Source organism: Arachis hypogaea, chromosome 6 (assembly GCF_003086295.3).
Source record: "Arachis hypogaea cultivar Tifrunner chromosome 6, arahy.Tifrunner.gnm2.J5K5, whole genome shotgun sequence".
Lineage (NCBI taxonomy): Eukaryota > Viridiplantae > Streptophyta > Magnoliopsida > Fabales > Fabaceae > Arachis > Arachis hypogaea.
This window is the reverse complement of record NC_092041.1, coordinates 114,316,383-114,336,501: the sequence shown is the minus strand read 5'-3', so window position 1 is coordinate 114,336,501 and position 20,119 is coordinate 114,316,383. Positions and strand designations below refer to the sequence as shown.

General features: G+C 33.9%; 2 protein-coding genes across 3 annotated transcripts; both read right to left on the bottom strand.

The window, feature by feature from the left end:
* Positions 1 to 941: 941 nt before the first annotated feature.
* Positions 942 to 5,726, bottom strand: LOC112755923 (uncharacterized). The gene is made up of 8 exons (XM_025804259.3): positions 5,375 to 5,726; positions 4,884 to 4,984; positions 4,190 to 4,283; positions 3,980 to 4,068; positions 3,711 to 3,881; positions 2,476 to 2,586; positions 1,648 to 1,714; positions 942 to 1,558 (listed from the first exon to the last, which is right to left on the bottom strand). The coding sequence occupies exons 1-8, from the start codon at positions 5,637 to 5,639 to the stop codon at positions 1,278 to 1,280; spliced, it is 1,179 nt and encodes a 392-aa protein (XP_025660044.1). The 5' UTR covers positions 5,640 to 5,726; the 3' UTR covers positions 942 to 1,277.
* A 1,686-nt stretch (positions 5,727 to 7,412) lies between these two features.
* On the bottom strand, positions 7,413 to 14,795 carry LOC112755922 (glycine dehydrogenase (decarboxylating), mitochondrial). 2 transcript variants are annotated; one of them, XM_025804257.3, is made up of 16 exons: positions 13,881 to 14,795; positions 12,837 to 13,399; positions 12,246 to 12,488; positions 12,087 to 12,164; positions 11,880 to 11,980; positions 11,601 to 11,796; positions 11,349 to 11,474; positions 10,857 to 11,042; positions 10,627 to 10,740; positions 10,048 to 10,200; positions 9,481 to 9,669; positions 9,299 to 9,376; positions 9,086 to 9,211; positions 8,884 to 8,982; positions 8,396 to 8,513; positions 7,413 to 7,650 (listed from the first exon to the last, which is right to left on the bottom strand). In XM_025804257.3, exons 1-16 carry the CDS (start codon positions 14,539 to 14,541, stop codon positions 7,556 to 7,558), a joined length of 3,126 nt encoding a protein of 1,041 aa, XP_025660042.1. In that variant the 5' UTR covers positions 14,542 to 14,795; the 3' UTR covers positions 7,413 to 7,555. The 2 variants fall into 2 exon arrangements, 1 of the variants encoding a protein (XP_025660042.1); XR_011862707.1 differs by lacking the exon at positions 9,299 to 9,376 and having other exon boundaries at positions 9,086 to 9,253; positions 9,456 to 9,669; positions 13,881 to 14,794.
* Positions 14,796 to 20,119: the final 5,324 nt, after the last annotated feature.

Here is a 20,119-nt window from a genome sequence, read left to right as displayed (position 1 = left end):
TAAATCAGAGGCACATATATGAGGCATAATCACAAGCAAGAATTTTCATCATTAGGACATAGATAACAACTAATATAAAATCACATAAATCATGGAAAATCACAGAAATATAAAATCACAGATATCACAACAATGCTATAATAATTAATAAATACTTTAAGGTAAATAAAAATCAAAGAAATCACAGAGGCTGACTTACCGGAAAGAAGAGCGGCCAACAGAGAAGAGGCTGCCGACGGCGATAGAGAACGAACAAACACGATTCTAACTATGACGATCTTGCTGGACGACGATGAAGATGATTCTCCTCGGGCTGGGTGAGGCACGCGATGACGACGTTCTTCTCGGACAGGTTTCTCAGGTGCGCAACAACGGTGCTGCGGTGACTTTCAGAGTGAGAGGAGGAAGCACTGAGAAGGGAGAGCGCGGCGGTGAGGGAGGACGAGGGTGGCAGACGGTGATGATAGGAGAAGTGGAGAGAATCTGTGGAAGGGTTTAGGTTTTGCTGAATCTGAGAAGAGAGGAAGTAACGGCAGGTAGGGATTTAGGTTTCCTGTTAAACTAATGAGAAACTTTTGGGACACTAATTTTTAGTATTTTATCAGCAACAGGATGCAAATCAACAAAATTAAAGACCGAATGTATCTTGAAACTTTCTATAGCCAGTCAGTTCACTCCTCTATTCCAAAATGTTTTTACTTTCTTTAAAGATCCAAAAAGTGTTTTTGCAAACCCATCATCACAGTCCAACAAGATTTCAAAAGCCATTTACTACTTCATGTTCAATAAAATTACATAGTACCCCTTACAAATAATTCAAAATAAAAGCAAGAACCTTTTGTGCCATTGGTTTTTGGGTTAAAACGAATGGACAAGAGAAAGAAAACCTGGGATATTTTGAGAAGAAAGATGAATTGGGAAATAATAATAAAAGAGGGGAATTGTTCAAACACAATTTTATTATTCAAATGAGGTGGCTGTTCCATAAAAGCATTTTTGTGAAAATGATATTATGAACCGTTAAATAGTTCAATCAAATATATTCAATCAAATATATTAAACTATCTAACAGTTCATAATGTCTTCATTGGAGTAACCACCTTAGAATTAAGGGGTAGACAAATTTCTCCATACATATCCTAACATTTGGAGTTACTCTCGATGTGAAACTAGCCAGGATATTTCTCAACAACTATTTCTATCACATGAAGATGGATAACAAGAATATGCCACAACCATTAAACAACTATTTTGAAGCTCTGAAATATTTAAGAAGCTCATGCAGCAGTGGCACTCGAGTTTCGATCGCTAGATTTGTTTTTGCGGCCCCAAACAGGATTGGACACAATAAGCTGATGCGGCACAAGCCGTTTCTCACGCTTCGTGAGCTTGCGGAAATTGTGAACCTTCAACCTCGCAATCTTTGCCTCTTCTTCGGCGGTTATTTCTCTTACTACAACTGTTAGCCTGCATTCCGGTTTGACTTTGATGCCGGCTCTTCCTTTGGAATGGTAAGAAACTTTCTTCCGGAATAATCCTTTTCCAACAAACGCTTCGGCTGCAAGAAATATGAAACAGCATCAGCACGGATTTAAACAAAGTGGCTAAACAAATTAAGTTACACAATTGCAAAATTTGAAGCGTTACCAACAATGAGGCGCTCTGCATCCAATCCATGATTATTTACGGCATTTCCTTGGGCTTGAGTAATACCCTGCAGTGCTTATAACTTTAAAACATAAGTTTCAAATTCTGCATTTCCCAGCACAGATCATGGAAAAGGAGGAACAATCCCATAGAATTAGATAATGGTAATATTAAGGGGAAGAAGTGATGAAATTTTGGGAGCTGAAATATATGTAGGAAACAAACTACAAGTGCAGTGCGTAATAATAATAATAATAATAAAGGCAGCTCTATAGACAAGCACTAGAAAGGCCGCACCAAAAGGGCGTAATGTAGGCAGCCTAACATGATAATTACATAAGTAGCCAATTCCACGGCTTGAATGATGAATCCGTGACCTTGAGGCCACACGGAAACAACTCAACAACAACAACAATAAGGCCCTTGAAATTGTGGACCGAAGTGGAGGAGAAAAAATTGAACAATCCAGAAAGCCAAAAGAATGTAGAAAATGATAGAGGACATAAGGTAGCTAGAGAGAAAGCACAACAACATTGAAAGTATCTGAAGGTAAGAAAGAAGTTGATCTTTATGGTCTATTTTGTGAATGAATGAATCTGTGACTTTAGAGAGTTGCAGATATATTGCTAAGATACAAGGCTTAATGACCGACTACACCAACAGCTGAACTTGTTCTAAGGAAATACGAACTCTTGGTTAGAAACCAATGAGGACAGATAAATCAACAGCCTAGCCTTGATGCTGTATGGTGCTCTAGAAGAAGCAATTGAATACTCTTAGTTTTGTCTACACACAGAAATGAAAATACAGTGTAATACCACTTATTACCTGATATACAGTTCTTGAAGCTCGCTTTACTGTCACTTGCAATTGCAGCAATGCATCTTTAACCAGCATACCACGAACCAAAGCAGCAACCAAGTTGACCTTCTTAGGACTCTGAGAAAGCACGTTGAAAAATAAGGTAATCAGTCATATATGCTAACTGGACCACAGAAAAACAGAAAGAAATTATGATCATGTTTCCATAGCATTCAATCCAAGGGTGGCTTTTCATTGACCAGAAAATTATGCTGACTGAAGAAACACAGAAAGTTTCTCAAAAAGTAGGCAGAGGCACCATTTGACTTGGTGACCTAGTATTCTCTATGGGCACGTTCAGAGATGCTCAACCAATAGTCTCAGGATGAAACAGATCATGTTATACTTTTCAGTTTTCAAACTATTGCTATGCTGCAGTCTCAACTAGCTAACATTGTATTTTAAGCAGTTACTTCAGAATGACCCATATTAACAGGGGAAAAAAATGATATCCATAAGCAATTCACGATATATTGGCAATTTGGCATTGACAAAATCACTGCAGCACCAAATGTTATGCTGTTAAAACTGAATTATCCATAATAATATAACAATAATTGTGAATGGCATGAAAGGCATTTCATAGTTAGTGTAAGCATTTGAGTTGAGTTGAGTTGTGTATCATATCGTCAAGCATGAAGTGCCCAATGGTTATAAGGCATTTCAAAAGTTCAGGAGTCTTCGAAAATCTTACTTCAAGATAAGCACAATGGCAGTGACTGAACCTGTTAAGCAGGAACAATTTCCTTGTCTAAATCATAATAGTTTTATTAAAAGCACCTTTCAGGATGAAAGATTGATGTTTTAATAGGAGTTTCTCTCTCAGACGTTTTTAGACACTAGAAACCTGCGCTTCAATCATATTTATTGTTTTTTTTTTCTCTTGTAAGAAGCATCTCTCAGTCCTCTCATTTTCTGATAGACTACTTCATAATAGGGTTGTCTTAATAAAGGGGTTCGTTTGTTGTTGCTTTTGGAAGAAGTACCATTTTCAAAACAGAGTCAAAGGCAGAAGTAGATATCATAGACATGCTTTTTTATTAAAATGAAATGGAATTAAACTATTTGAATGATAAGTACTCTTTAGCATAAATTAAAGAAAACCAATGAAATCAAAAGATTTGTGTCATGTCCATAATGTAAATTGAGCAATTACTTAAGAAATACAAGATAACAGAATTACACAAGGGAAAAAAACAAACCTGCTTTATTTTTGACATTACTGCTTGAACTCTTTCTTTCTTAACAGGTGTCTGCTTCTGGTCTTGAGCTTCTTTGCTACCCAAAAAGGAAGTTAAGGCTAACGGGGAGGAAGTTGGTGTTTGTTCCAGATCTGATGACTTAGAAAGCAAACAGGTAGAACCCGAAATTCCCTAAAACAAAAGAACCGTGTAAACTCCAACTATCTGTCAATAGAGTTTAAGTAGAGAGCTTATAACGTGATATGATCAGTCACAATGTAAATCAAAACCTGGTATTGGAAAGAGTGATAAACAGGGCTACGACTTGAAATTGAGGGCAATAGTATTGTTCTTGCTGTCAACGTCGTCAGACCCTTACCTACAATGTACAGAAATAGGTTTTCTAAAGTATTTAATAAAACCTAAAAAAATAAGAGTAAAGCATGAGCAACTTCACATAGTTTGCAAGAAGGAAATAGTTAAAAACATAAATCACCAACCTTGGGGAGATGAGGTGGTAGCAGAGTGTGCAATTTGACGAAAAACTGGCAAGAAATGCCTTTGCCACTGGACCATGATTACAATGCACTCTTTCTGTAAAGTACAACCACAATATGAATAGGTTGTTTAAGGAAATTAAAAAACGAAGCAAATTTATCAAATGTCATACAAAGTTTAGGATCACAAGAACAATATTCAAATCAACTATTTTTTCTTTTAATACAACTAGCGGCTAAAATGGCACCGTAGAACCTAGTGATGGCAATGGGTCCCATGGGGGCGGGGACTTGCTCCGTCCCCGTCCCCGTCCCCGTCCCCATGGCTGTGTTTGTTTCTGAGAACGGGATAGGACAAGACATTGAAAACAGGACAAGACACTAATAGAGACACAAAATTTTGTGTTCTTGTATTCTGTTTGGTGATAAACTAAAACAAATTATGAAAATACAATTTATTCTCATTTTTTTTCATTCAAAAAATTTGAGATGAAAAATATAATAATAAAAAATATAATTATAAAAAATTAACAAGAATAATGAAAGAAAAAATAAAAAATAAGTTGTGTCCCTTGTTAGTGTCTCTGTGTACTTCCTATCAGGATGGACACAAAATACACTAATTCAGTGTCTCTGGACAAATTGTCTCTGTCCATGTCTCCTCTGTCAAACACGATTTTGTGTCTCAGTGTCTCACTGTAAACAAACGCAGCCCATAGTCCGCCCCCGCCCCATCCCCGCATCGGGCATCGGGGATCGGGGATCGGGGTCTCCAGAGATATCCGCCTATTTTAAAAGCTAAAGAAAAAAAAAAAAAAAAAACAGAAAAATTTGAAATAAAAAAATAATCCTCAATTGTCATTACAAATCCACAGTAACTTCAACCATTCAATTCCAATTTCCCTTCAGCCACTGTGCATGAATTAGTAATTAGTTGGATAACAGTGCAGAATTGATTGATTAAAGCAAATACTATAGCTTCAATTAAACCAGAGGCACATATATGAGGCATAATCACAAGCAAGAATTTTCATCATTAGGACATATACAACAACTAATATAAAATCACAGAAATCACGGAAAATCACAGAAATATAAAATCACAGATATCACAACAATGCTATAATAATTAATAAATACTTCAAGGTAAATGAAAATCACAGAAATCACAGCGGGAGAAATGCTTACCAGAGAGATGACGAGGGAGGAAGGTGAGGGACGGCGAGGTAAGCAGAGGCCGGAGAGGCGAGCCGGCGAGGTGAGCGACGGCGAAGAGAGAAGTGGAAGCGACGTGAGCTCGGTGAAAGACAGTGGCGAGGTGAGAGGTGAATGACGCGGGCTTGGTGAACGACGTCGGCTGTGACGATGCCGGCCGAACTTCTGGCCAACGGAGAGGAATGGGATGAAGGTGGCTGCTAGGGTTTGAGAGGATGGGGTAATGCTGCTGCATCATCACGTATCAGTTCAGTGATTTTAGTTCAGTGATTTTGGGTTAGTTGAATTTCTTATTTGATTTTTTATTTTTTTAGGTGAAAAAACTAAAACGCCATAGTTTAAGGGAGACAAAACTGATCAAATAATATTTTTCTAAAGTTTTTTTTTTTAAATTGCATTTCAATTAAGTCCAAATATTCTATTAACAGACATACCAAAGTAGCCAAAAATCCCAAAATTGAATAGGGTTCATTCATTTAGATGTTTATTTATTTTAAAAATAAATCAGTTTTTACAAAAATGATATTGGAATTATTGGTGAAAATTTGATTACCAGCGAAGAATAGCCTGAAGAAAATATATTATGAGCTGGTAACCCAACTTGGTCATACACTATTGCGTGTTTCATGTTTTACTAGAATGGTTTCATATTAGAATTTGCCTAACATGGTTTGTACTTAATATGGTAGAAAGATCTCTAAGTCTTTGAAAAGATTTTTGAAAAAAAAGTACTAAATCACTAAAATTTGTAATGCTGAACTTGTATGTTAATGAGATGAAAAAAGACAAAGTATATTTCTTGTCTTGAAATTTGATAAAAATTTTAAAAATATTGATAAATTTTATTTTGTTTTAATTTTTTTTTAAAAATTTTTATTTGTATCAAATATATTCCTGATGCTAATTTTTCAAAAAATTTAATACCAATTTAACAACAATTTCATAAGAATAATTTTTAACATAAACAAATCAAGTATAATTTTTATGCATTATTGTTAGATTGGTCTTAAATTTTTTGAAAAAATTTAGCCGTTGAGGATATATTTGATGCACATCGAAAATTTTTGAAACAAAGTTAAAACAAAATAAAACTTAGGGATATTTTTAAAATTTTTGTCAAATTTTAAAGATAAAAAATATACTTTACTCGATAAAAAATTAACAAAAGGATAAAGTGTTTAACATTCATATTTTTTCAAGAACCTGTAAATTTTATAATTCTTCAAGACAGACTTGATAATTTTTCCCTCCTCAAGAACTAATAAGTCTTCCATAAAATCTTTTCGAGAATTTATTTAGTATTTATTTTTAATCTAAAGACGTAGAAATTCATGGCAAAACACTTGGCAGATCTATTAGTTCTACCACTAAGGATTTGTAATCAACTTGAAACAGTAAAATTTAGGATTGTAATGTACAAATCAAATTACTAATTTGAACTTCAATTAGCATGCTTTTAAATTCCATTGTATTGTCTCAACTTTTTCTTTTCTTTTGATAAAATTACGTGTTTTGAATAGTTGCTGAAAGTATTTATGTTTTTGTAATATAAAACAAGTATTCATAGGTAAAATTTTAAGGCTTATTTATCCTTCCATCTAATAATGATTTTCACCTTACAGTTAAAATGGATTTCCATCTTGCTTCATGTAGGTATTCTACACTCTACAGTATATAACGAGAAATTGGAAGGGATTTGATAAATAGTTAAACTTAAAGCATAAAGTACTTGTAATCTTAACTAATCTCATATTTATTATTGTTATACATAGTTAATAAATAAAAAGCGGATTCATATGCACATTGATGCCTATGAATACACTAGCTGAGACTAACGAGTTTATTCAAACCTATGATTTACTGATTTTACATGCATACGAATATGTAACTTTAATAGCACTTAATTCTACTACCTGACCAATATTCTAAATTTTTTCCTTTTTTTTTTTTGGGTGAACTTTCCCTCTAGTTTATTAAGATGGAGAGGGGAAAGAGCAGATATGTGTTGTGGTTGTATGAAACTTAAGAGCATTGGATTATCATCATTATCATATTCAGAAGCAAAAGTCAGCAGCTGCAATGACTGTATAAATAGGAGGAGGAGTTTATGTACAACTAGAAATGATGAAAATGCTTGATGAAAGGAATGAGGGACTATGCGGTTGCAGCAGCTTGTTCTTCGGCGACCTGTGCTGCCGGCAGAAGGGTGCAGATGAGGTTGCGGTCGCCATACACATTATCAACACGCCCTGATAACAACCAACCATAGTTTTGAATTCATTAGTCTATATCTATTGGAGAGAGAGAAAATTATGGAAATTAAAATGACTGGTTATGGATATTTCTAGAGCATGCATTAAGGCTCCGTTTGGTTAATGTCCATGTCCATCAGAGACATGGACACGAGAGACATGGACACGGTGGTACGTGTACACCGTTTGTTTGCTGAGACATAAAATTTTAAAAGACACGGTTACACATAGATGCACATAAAAGACATGTATTTAGTGTATCTCTTTCAAGCCGTGACACTAAAACACAACCCATGAGACACAGATTTTTCCAATTCTATCCCTAATTATTTTTTAAAATTCCAACCATTGTCCTTTATCTTTAACACTTGAGTTGTTTTAGTTTGGGGATAAAATGGACTTTTGAATTAAATACATGTGTCTTGTGTATTATCACCAAACATGTTATAAAATTTGTGTATCTTTGTGTTCATGTGTATTTGTGTCTTTGTGTCTATGTCTCTATTTTTTTGAGACAACAACCAAACACTGCCTAAATGTTCTTAAGGAACACACAAGAGTTACCTGCAGTGAAGTTACAACTATAAATTATTGCAGGGTAACACTCATGTTTGTTGATCCTTAGAAAAGTAATAGAACTGTCCTACCTTTTTTTTTCATTATTCTGACCAATTCTTTGATGATGTAGCATTGATGCTTAGTATATCTTACAATAGAGACAAGTGAACAATCGTATAGTTACCTGTTGTAGGCCAGAACTTTGCGACGCGGAGCCAGGGAGCTGGGAAGGCTGCATATTCCCTGGAGTATGGTTTGGTCCATGCATCTCCCATGAGCAATGATGGTGGATGAGGAGCTCCCTGCAAAATATTTAAGATAATCACTCAAAAGTGCATGAATTAGGTTGAAATTGTAAACATAATATCTAGACAAGTATAAATAATCACTCTTCATGGGTTTGGGAAGGGTGAAAATTTTCAATGGAGGAGTTTGATGTGTTTCACTTGAAAGTTGAAACTCATCCGTGAAAATTTCCACCCATGTTGGGTTTGTTTGCTATGTTGGTAAAAAATGAGGGATTCATTTTCATGAATAGGCTCCGTATGTAAAATCAAACAGAGTTTATCAACGAAATTTTACCCCCATTTTTGCCAATATGAGATGCAATCTAAAGAAGTATTTTTCTTCTCATTAATATTATCAGAGTTGAGAGAACAAAAGGTTTTTTACCTTGAGCACATTGTTGTTAATGTCAGCTTTTCCTTTCTCTATCTCAGCAATTTCTTCTCTGATGGAAATAAGAGCATCACAGAACCTGTCTAACTCAGCCTGCAATGAAAATTAGTTGAATAAGAAAAAGACATCACAACAAAGAAACTTCAAGGAAAAGTGGACATAATTAAAAATAGAGGTTTTTTTCAGAAAGGTCTACCTTGCTTTCACTTTCAGTGGGTTCAATCATGAGTGTGCCAGGTACAGGCCATGACATTGTTGGTCCATGAAAGCCATAGTCCATGAGGCGCTTTGCAACGTCTTCAGGCTCTATTCCAGCAGTGTTCTAAAATTGAAATCGCATACAGAGAATCAGACATGAAGAGTTCTGGCTAATTGAGAAAAGCAACTTCAAGTTATCAAGTGATCCTACCTTAAAGCCTCTTAAGTCAATGATGAATTCATGAGCAACAGTTCCATTGACTCCACGGAAAAGAACAGGGTAATGATTCTGTGTACATCAAAGTATATGTGAAAACAAGTTTTAACAACTCATAAGAAGAATAAAAAGTCATAGGGAAAAGCAGCACAAATTATCTATAAGAAAGCACAAACCTCCAATCGTTTCGCCATGTAGTTCGCATTCAAAATGGCTATCTTTGATGCATCGGTGAGTCCTTTCGAACCCATCATGGCAATGTAAGTGTAGGAGATTGGCAATATGAGTGCTGAGCCCCAAGGTGCAGCAGAGATGGTACCAAGAGGTTGAGAGTTCTCTGGGGCGGGAATTCCACCAGTGGGTACCTTCATTATGATATCAGATAATTAAATACAAAGAAGACCAAAGATTTTATTAACATCAACTTAAAAAAATGGTTTATCCTAAAATAAAAAAAAAAAAAATAAAAGGATCTCAGTTCAATAATTCATAAAAACCATCTCTTCTAAAATCATGAGCTGTTAGGAAGAGGTACATAAATAGTTTTAAGTAGCTGCTTAGATGCATATAAAGGGTTTTATATCTATTAGATCATATACAAGGAGTAACAATGTCATCCAGTTTGGTGGAAGAAAAACTAAGGACTCTATTAAAAGTTAAAATCATGTGCTTTTAGTGAAATAACTAAAATCATGCATGTATATTACACAAAATTTCATCATAACCAAATAAAAAGGGCTTACCACAGGGTGTGAAGGTAAAAATGGTGCCAAGTGTTTCTTTACACCAATTGGACCCATACCAGGGCCACCTCCTCCATGAGGGATGCAAAATGTCTTATGGAGATTGAGATGGCAAACATCTGCTCCAATCCAACCAGGGCTTGTAAGACCCACCTGCAAATACAAACATTACAAACATCATTCAAAGTTAGGCACGACTGCGCAAATTGTTTCCTTTTCGATCAACATGATATGTAGACGAGCCTTGTTATTTGAACCCATTTTTCAGACACTAGACACCACACTCACAAAAGTCATGCAGGACCCATCATTACAAGATTATCTATCTTCTTACACAATACATTCTTTTTCCCACTTGGTATCTGGTGTCAACCAAGACTTGGCGTTCAAGAAACAATTTGTATTCAGAACGGGGCTACAATTACATAAGTTGTATACTGTCAAGTTTTAGAACACTATAGGGGTTAAGATTTTGAATTAACATAACTCACAATTTGGATAGACCAGAAAAAAAGGAGAGAAACTGGTTTCATGTTACACAAACGTACATGAAGGTAAAATATGCATATAAAAACAAACCTGTGCATTCATATTGGCACCATCCATGTATACTTGGCCTCCATTATCATGAATAATCTTGCAAATCTCATCTATACCCTCTTCATAAACACCATGGGTTGAGGGATATGTTACCTACAATCAAATCATAACCAAACTTAGTGTAAAAAAGGCTCAAAGTTTGACAATAATGTCAATTTGCCGATATAACTAGAATATACAAGTATCAATCTATAGGAAGCAAATTTTACCATAAGTGCTGATAAGTTGTCCTTGTGAGTTTCAGCGGCCTTCCTCAACTCTGCAATGTTAATATTACCCTTGGCATCGGTTCCCACAGAAACAATTTTCATGCCACACATGGCAGCACTGGCAGGATTTGTACCATGTGCCGAGACAGGTATAATGCAAACATTGCGGTGGTGGTCTCCTCTTGCCTGCAGTTTCCAATTTCCAAAATAATTAAGAACCATTGCAGGAATTTATTTAAGCAACATTAAAAAACAAAAAATTGATCTTTTATAAATATATAGCAAGAGACAATAGCACAACTGAAGGTTATCAATTATCGGATGAAATGAACAAGTACAATGTTAAATAAAAATGTCAAATACTGCTTTGGAATGTAAGTAAATCAGAAGAGTCATAAATTAACTCATAAATTGATAAAAAATCCTTTCCAATAGCAAATATTTTCCATAAAAGTTAAGCAGACATATTTAAAATGAGCCAAGTCATCATACCAAATGATATGCTCGAATAACCATCAGCCCAGCATACTCTCCTGCAGCTCCAGCATTTGGTTGCAAAGAGAAGGAGTCAAACCCGGTGATGGTACACAGCAAGTCACCCAAATTGTCGAACATTTCCTGACACCAAATTTTATTGTTTAGACACAGAAAATAAAATAAAAAAATCCCTTCTCTCCCATATTTTCAGGCCAAAGATCATTTATAAGAATCTAAAAAGAACCATTTGAACATCTAACTAGCTACCTGATAACCTTGAGCCTGTTCAGTTGGTGCAAAAGGGTGAATATCAGTGAAGCTGGGCCATGTTACTGGCATCATCTCAGTTGTTGCATTCAACTTCATAGTACAAGATCCAAGTGGAATCATGCTGTGGCATAATGAGAGATCCTTGGATTGTAACCTATGAATGTACCTGAGTAACTCATGCTCAGTGTGGTACCTATTAGAACAAAATAAAGTTGAGGTAAGTTTCTAAAAATGTAACCAGAGGAATTATATTCAAATTCCATATGAAGGGATTACGTGTTGAAGATAGGGTGCGTCAGATAAGGGCTCTCCCTAGTTAATCCAGAAGGAATCGCAGACTCGACTTCTGGCGCAAGAGAAGCAGCTGTGAAGGAAACCTGTGTATGAACAAACATTTTAGAGGGACTTACAATAATTCAAGATTAATGATACAATTGATAGTTATAAAAAGGATACATCATATTATATATTAATCATACTTACTGGCTTGCCACCAGCAAAGACTTTGAAAAGTGTATCAACATCCTCCAATGAGGTTGTTTCATCAAAAGCAACGGTTATCTGAAAGCAACCAAGCTCAATAATCCAAAGACAAACAAATGATATTAATTGATTTGAGTTGCAACAAAAATAAACACTTACAGTTTTTCCATCTACAACTCGCAAGTTTATTTCACTTTCCACAGCAGCATCAGCGATTGCGTGGGCATTGGGAACCTTAACCTTCACAGTGTCAAAGAAGGGAAGACCCTGAACTTCTACTCCAAGTTTCTTCAATCCCAGGGCAAATACACCAGCAAGACCATGAACACGTTGAGCAATGGTCTTAAGGCCTTCCGGTCCATGATATACAGCAAACATAGCAGCCATATTTGCAAGCAGCGCCTATGATAGTTATAAGAATCATTCATATGCCCTCATTAAAATAATTTAAGCATTTTGAAGAGATTGTATATGATATGATATCAAAGAATATATATAACTGAATAATATACAGGTTGAATGGTAAATAAGAGTACGTGCAATATCTGTGTGTCATGTTAGAAATATAATTAAATCATTTGTGTAACACTATGGTGGTGGTTCATTACACAGAACTTCCAAACCAAAATTGAACTGGAACAGAAATAGACACTTTAGAATTTACAAATTAAAACTTCTAAATAAGTTCTGAAGTCTTCACAGAGGACAACTATATAGCTAAAATTGGTTGAACCAAATCAGCAAAGTTACCTGAGCAGTGCAAATGTTGCTAGTAGCCTTGTCCCTCCGAATATGCTGTTCCCTTGTTTGCATCGCCATTCTCAAAGCCGACTTTCCAGAAGAATCAACACTGACACCAATAATCCTCCCAGGCATCATCCTCTTGTACTCTTGTGATGTTGCCAAGAAAGCGGCATGAGGCCCTCCATAGCCCATCGGAACACCAAACCTCTGAGCCGAGCCAACAACAATATCTGCCCCCAACTCACCAGGAGGCTTCAACACAGTCAGTGCCAAGAGATCACTGGCCATAACAACCTTAACCCCATGAGCATGTGCCTTCTTGATAAACTCCCCATAGTCCAGAATCTCACCCTCAGTCCCGGGGTACTGAACAAGCACACCACAAACATCACCTTTTGAGTAATCAATATCCTTAAGATCCACAGTGGCAACCTCAAGATCAAAACCAGCAGCCCTTGTTTTGCATATATCAATTGTTTGAGGATGACAGTTACTTGCAATAACAAAAGTCTTCTTCTTCCCTTTCTGGATGTTGTTACACATAGACATTGCTTCAGCAGCAGCAGTTCCTATTGAAAAATTAATTAATTAACAGAGAGTTATACATACATGATTACATGTTACATTCATAACCAACTAATAACACCCATCGATCGAGCATAGATATTCGCAGCCTTAGCTCAAAAGGCAAAGAGGCCGGAGAGGCTCTCACCCCTCACCTAATAAGTCTGCAAGATAAAGATGCCAGATTTGAATCTACCAATCAAATCCAAGACTCCCCTTCATAACTAACTACATAGCCTCACAAAGCAAGACTCACCCTTCATTTGTAAGTTGTAACTAGTATTTGCAGCCTTGAGTTGCAAGGCAAATAGGCAGGATTCAAATCCACCAACAGAATCTGTGGCCTCATATACAGTACCATCGTGCCAGGACTCAGAAGCAAAAACAAACAAAATTAATTAACTAACTAACTAACTCCCTCCTAACTGTCGGTAACAGATCTAACAAACTTTTAAAACAGTAAAATAACCGAATCGGCGGAGTTACCTTCATCAAGCAATGAAGCATTGGACATAGGCAAGCCAGTGAGATCAGTGATCATGGTCTGGAAATTAAGCAATGACTCGAGACGGCCCTGCGAAATCTCAGCCTGGTAAGGAGTGTACTGCGTGTACCAAGCAGGGTTCTCCATGATGTTCCTCAAGATGACAGGTGGCACATGAGTGTTGTAATATCCCATTCCAATAAAAGACTTGAAAACTTTGTTCTTCGACGCCAAATCCTTCATGTGCTCAATCATCTGGCCCTCCGTCAATCCTGCATCGAACTTAGAGAAGGCGAAGTCGTTGAGGCGAATGGATTTGGGAACGGTGGCGTCGATGAGGGAATCAAGAGAGTCGAAGCCGCAAGACTGAGACATCTTGCTCTGTTCTTCTTTGGTAGCGGAGTTGTGGCGGCGTGGGAAGGTGTCGCTGGGCTGGAGGGCAGTAACGGAAATTCGGCGAGTTTGTTGTTGAGAGAAATGATGGAATGATGCTCTGTTGCGGAGAACAGAGGGAGTTACGGTGGAGACGCATCTGGACGGAGAGTAGAGAACGGGGGAAGAAGAGGAAGAGTTGGAGAGAGGCTCGTGGTGACGGTGCTGTTTTGTTTGAGAGAGGAGGCGCTTCAGAATGGCGCGGTTTGCGAGCCTCCTTGCACGTTCCATCAATGAATGCAGAGATTCAATCGATACAATGAAAGAAATGAGATTTGTCTTGAGCTTCTTCTTCTTCTTCTTATTATTATTATGTTACGATTACGATTCCATTGGAGTGTGTGAAGTGAGTGGAGGATGGTGGATTGGACCTCCCGATAATATAGTGTGGTTCCTGGCTACAAATCTATCAATTTTTTTTTTAAATAAAATAAAACTTTTAGCTTTTATTTATTTTTGCATGAAAAGTGAAAACAGTCCGTATAAAAAAATAGTTGATAATAAATTAGATATTTATCATTTTTAATTTTTTTTTTGTTAAGGTGAAAATGTAATACAGTTATTTTTATGTGAAGTTATTAATTAAAGAGTAAAATATCGTTTTTATCCTCAACATTTGGGATAAGTCCTATTTGTGTCCCTAACATTTAAATTGCTATATTTGTATCCTTAACGTTTATAAAAGTGACTCAATGTTATTCTACTATCAATTATATTAACAAATCATATTATATTTTTCAATTATTCTCACTTGGATACATTCATTCTCAATTAAGTCTCACTTGGATGTGTTCGATTTTAATATTATACTCACTATTTGTGTTTAGATTCAATTATATCCTTATAAGAGTGAATTATGTAAATGTTGTAGGAATTAGTTTCAACATTTGATGAACTATTTTTCGGAGTAAATCATCGATTGTATCCCAGATATTTGTATTCTAACTTCAAGAAGAGATCTCATGATGTGTAATTGATGCCAGGATAACATTGAATCACTTTTACAAATGTTAGGGATACAAATAGGACGATTTAAACGTTAGAGACATAAATAGAATTTACCCCAAATGTTGGGGACAAAAACGATATTTTACTCTTAATTAAAAATTGTTAGATAATAATTTAATCAAATATATTAAATAATCTAATAATTATCAACTAACAACTTTACATCAAGAAAAATAAACTAACAATGCTATATGATCAATAAATATTATTATTTTTATCTAATAATAATTTGCACATATATTTATAAAAATTTTGTACACAAAAAATATATAATTTGTATTTATATTTATCAAAATTTTACATACATAAATTAATAAAATTTATTTATTAAAAATAATTTAATATTTATGTTCATCAAATAATAACTAAAACTACTGAAAATTACTAGTTTCGAAGAATTTCTCATATTTTACTTGTAACTAGTAAAGAGTTTGACATAAAGTAAGATGAAAGGATGGATTAATTAAGGAATTAAATTTAACGTAGAAAATTAAAAAAAAAGAAACATGAGACCCTGAATATTTTGTGAGGATGATAAAGTGTAGATTCAAGATCTGGTGGAGATGGTAGGTGGTTGGTGACTGTGCGCCCACCAATGAAGGAAAAGGACACATTCCAAAGTTATCACTGTCTCATGTATTTACAAAACACCACCACAAACCGTGGAACTCAAATAAATGTATGGAAGGCATTCAATCTTTAAGGATTGAGTTTCAATGGAAGACATTAAAAGGGTGTTAGATTTTGGGGAATTAATAGAACTTCAATTCTCTTTTCCCTTTTTTCTTTCTCTATTTTATTTTGTATTTTTTAGTGAGTGAAGTTGCTGGCAGAATCTCTTTCACAATTGGCTTATCTTGAGTGTGTAATTTGGCAGAAAGAAACAAACGGGTACTTGGGGTTGGTGTTTTTAGGGCATGAAAAATAATGTGACTCACTTAGATCCAAGTGAATGGTGTATGTAATCACACGCTAGAAAGTAACCAAGTAACCGTCACAATCAAAAACAACGTGAGATTTTGATTAGAGTATACTTAGGCTATTCTACTAATTTTATTTTTTTTTTTAATTTTTGAGGTATTTGCGCAGCACACACTGGATTAGTAAATGAGATAATTGTGGTGGCTATTGTGTTTAATGCTGACTGACAAATGCAATCTAGATTCTGAAGTTGTACGAGTCAAAGATTTTTGTTCCCCCTGGCTTCCTCTACCTTTGAATCCACATTAATAGTATAAGAGGATTTTTTTTAGGGGAAAAAAAATCTGACTAAAAAAGATTTTTTTTTTATGAGCCAAATTTATATGTATCTTAAAAATATATGTTAAAATTTTGAATTTTTTTATTTTTATTTTATAACAAATATATCAACAAATTAAATTTTGTACATTTTTATAAAATAATTTTAATTAGTAATTTTAATATATGTTTTTATGGATATAGTTTATCATTTGGATCTTTTTATATGTATGATTATTTAAGTTGTTTATTATTTTTATTGTGCTCCATCTAAGTGTGTAAAAAGATGAGTCATGAAATGTGATTTTTATTGCTATGGCCTTTAGGAAATCTGAGACATCGATTTCTTTTTTCTTTGTATGGTGATGTCCATAAATCGTATTATTTGATTTACATTGTCTAATTTTTTAAAAAAATCACAAATCAGTTCAGTTTGCGTTTTTTGAAAATTAAAAAAATTATATTAAAATCAACTTAAAAATATAAATTAGACTCTCTAATTTAATTTATAGTTTATTTTCCCTCTTCAAACAAATCAGATCATCTGATTTGATTAATATCAATTAAAAAAATGATGTCATATAAAAAAATCCAAATTTTCAATAATAACATGTTATATATATTTAATTAATATAAAAAAATTAGTTTTTTTTTTTTTTACCAAATCGAAACTCTATTTAAGGATTTGCCTATTTAAGTAGCAATTAAAATGAGATAGAAATAAGTTTATTTTTTAATAATAATATGCAATTAAATAATAATATTACATTTTTTTTAGCCCTCTTAGATAATTTAATTTTAGTTTTTTACAGGATGTAAGTTTATTTTCTTTTAAGAAAGTACCTACCTCGTTATGAGATTCTCCTTATACCATTAATAAGGATTAAATGTTTAATGAATCTAATTAACTATCAACTAGGTTAAATCTTGGTCATTTATTTGTTTTGTACATGAATTCTCATTATATCAAAATGATTTTTACTCATAAACTTATTATTTGTAATAAATAAATAAAATATTTATGTGACCGTGAGGGCCTGAGAGGGTTCATGCGTCTAAAACAAAATGGAAATGGTAAGGTAGTAGGTGAACACTAGCAAAATAAATAAATAATATAATTAAAGAAATAAATAATTAAGTACAAAGAAAGAAAAATGGGAAAATGAGTTGGTGAAAAAGGACAGTATTTTAGGGCTAAAGAATCTCAATTGGTGTGGAAGAGAATAATATAAATTTCGCTTAAGGTGGTAGGTGAGGGAAAAGAGATGCACATTTAACACTATTCAAATTATTATGCTTAATAAAAGGAAAAATAATGGTAGGTATCTATGGTGATTGAATAACAAGGGGTTTGGTATGTACAGTAGTATCAGACTATCAGTATTTGCAATTCTATATTCAACCAAACCGATGACTAAGATCCAAAGATTAAGGAAATTTATTTGCATATTTATTGAGATTGCTTTTACTAATTCTAAAATGGATTAAAAGATTTTACTTTTTTTAGTATATACATTCAATACATTCATATTTTAATTTGACTTCTCATAAAAGTCTAAAACTTTTGAAAATTTACCCAGTCAGGTCGAAAATAGAATTATAAGACAAATACTCTCAAATACAAAGATAAAAATAAAAAAATAATTTGATTAGGAAAATCTATTTGAGATTTTTAGACTACATTTATTTTTTAGAATTGATACTGTGATTGCACTTATTATTTTTCATGTGTGAGAGAGAAGTATATAACAAAAAGTTGTGAGGAGATGTGTGTTTCACACTGATATGGGATATACAAATTGGAGGCACTGAATTGTTTGTATTATTTTTTTTAAACAAATAATCACAAATCGGACGGTTCGATTTGTGATTTCGAAAATAAAAAAATTTTTAATATTGAAATCGGACCGTCTGATTTTTATTTTAAAAAATAAAAAAATACAAAATACAAAATACAAATTGTACCCTCTAATTTGTAGTTTATTTTTTTTAAACAAATCGGACCCTCCGATTTATAGTTTATTTTTTTCATCAAACAAATCGGACCGTCCAATTTGAATAAAACACCATATAAAAAAAATACTTAATCGTCCAGTAACAATGTATTACACATATATTTAATCAATATAAAAAAAAATAGCCCTGAGATTGTGACGGAATATTGTATTTAATAATTAGAGATTATAATCAAAATTTTCATCTAATTTTTTCAAACATAATCTTAGTTATCTTTTCTCTAGTTTTTTTCTTAAATATATGAAAATATTTGTCATTGATTAATTTAATGAGGTGAACTTGTTTGCTCATTACTTCACTTGCCTTATAAAAAAAAGGAGTTTCATTGATTCTGAACCTTTTTTCCATCGATTTGGATGGTTAAACTAAATATGGAAGAGAAGATGTTATAAAAGTGTCGGCATAATTGCACTTTCAACCTTGCTAGACCTTTGGTCCAAAAGGGGAGTGAGATTCTCATATAATATGCATTAATATGACGATGGATTTAAAAATTGACAAAGAAAAAAAGTACTTGGATTTAATGTTCCATCTCCTCTTTATCAAGTCTTTTTCAATTAAATATTATCAAAAACTTTTATAAGATATATAGTACATCTTAATTAATTGGTTTATAAAATACTAAGATTTTAATTTATTGCTGAGAGGAAAGTAGAGTTATAATGGCATGATTCATTGATCCAGTGGAACAAATGGTGATCTTTCCTTTTACCAGTAAATCCTTTCTTAACCAAAAAATGTAGATTTTAGTTAAAATGCAAGGAAAACCATTTATATTAACTAAAATTTACATTCAAAAAATATGAAAATAAATTATTGTACCGATTTATAAAATCTATAAATTAAAATGCGCACATTCACACCACACTAAAATAGTACAATACCAAATTACCAATAACAGATACTAACGCTACCTTTTTTTTTTTTTTTTGCTCTTGAACGCTAACTTATCTTTAAAAGTAAAAATTAAAATTGAATTGAGAGAGTGGGGGGTCTTCCTTGTGGTAAAAATATGTCTTTATTCAGGTTTGGGCCTTATATAATTTTTTTGTTAGGAGGCTTATATAGTTTGATTTGGTCCATTACGATGTATACTTTTTCGTTTGGGCCTTGGTGGTTTGGATTTAGATCAGTTGGGCTCTTTTTTAGATAGGAGCATATTGGCTTGCATTGGATAGTCTCAAAGCAAAGATCAGCCGAACGGTTAACTCACGAATCTGTTTAAGTAAGTGTCGAAAATTTGAATTTTACATTGTACATGCAGCAATCTATGTTTGAGCCGAGGGATATCATGAAAAAAAAAATTCCCCCAAAATCCCAAATTCCATTTCATTGACTTAATGACTTATCCCCAGCTGCCTTAAGAAACATGTTTCAAATGATTGTAGAGGAGCTGCTTTAACCCTTTGTATAACTATTTGATACAAAATTTTAGGCGTCACGCGGTTTTATCGCCAAAAAAGAAAATGTATGTAACTGGCTGTAACTAGTTGTCTTGTCCATCCATAACAATTACAAGGAAACAAAATAGGAAATTTAAATACTA

Coding starts and splice junctions, on each gene's coding strand:
- LOC112755923 (XM_025804259.3), bottom strand. CDS start 5,639: ATGATGCAGCAGCATTACCCCATCCTCTCAAACCCTAGCAGCCACCTT. Junction 4,985..5,374: donor CCTCCCTCGTCATCTCTCTG/GTAAGCATTTCT, acceptor TTTTTTCTTTAG/CTTTTAAAATAGGCGGATAT. Junction 3,882..3,979: donor ATCACTCTTTCCAATACCAG/GTTTTGATTTAC, acceptor CTTTTGTTTTAG/GGAATTTCGGGTTCTACCTG.
- LOC112755922 (XM_025804257.3), bottom strand. CDS start 14,541: ATGGAACGTGCAAGGAGGCTCGCAAACCGCGCCATTCTGAAGCGCCTC. Junction 12,165..12,245: donor GAGTTGTAGATGGAAAAACT/GTAAGTGTTTAT, acceptor GGTTGCTTTCAG/ATAACCGTTGCTTTTGATGA. Junction 7,651..8,395: donor AAAGTTCTGGCCTACAACAG/GTAACTATACGA, acceptor GGTTGTTATCAG/GGCGTGTTGATAATGTGTAT.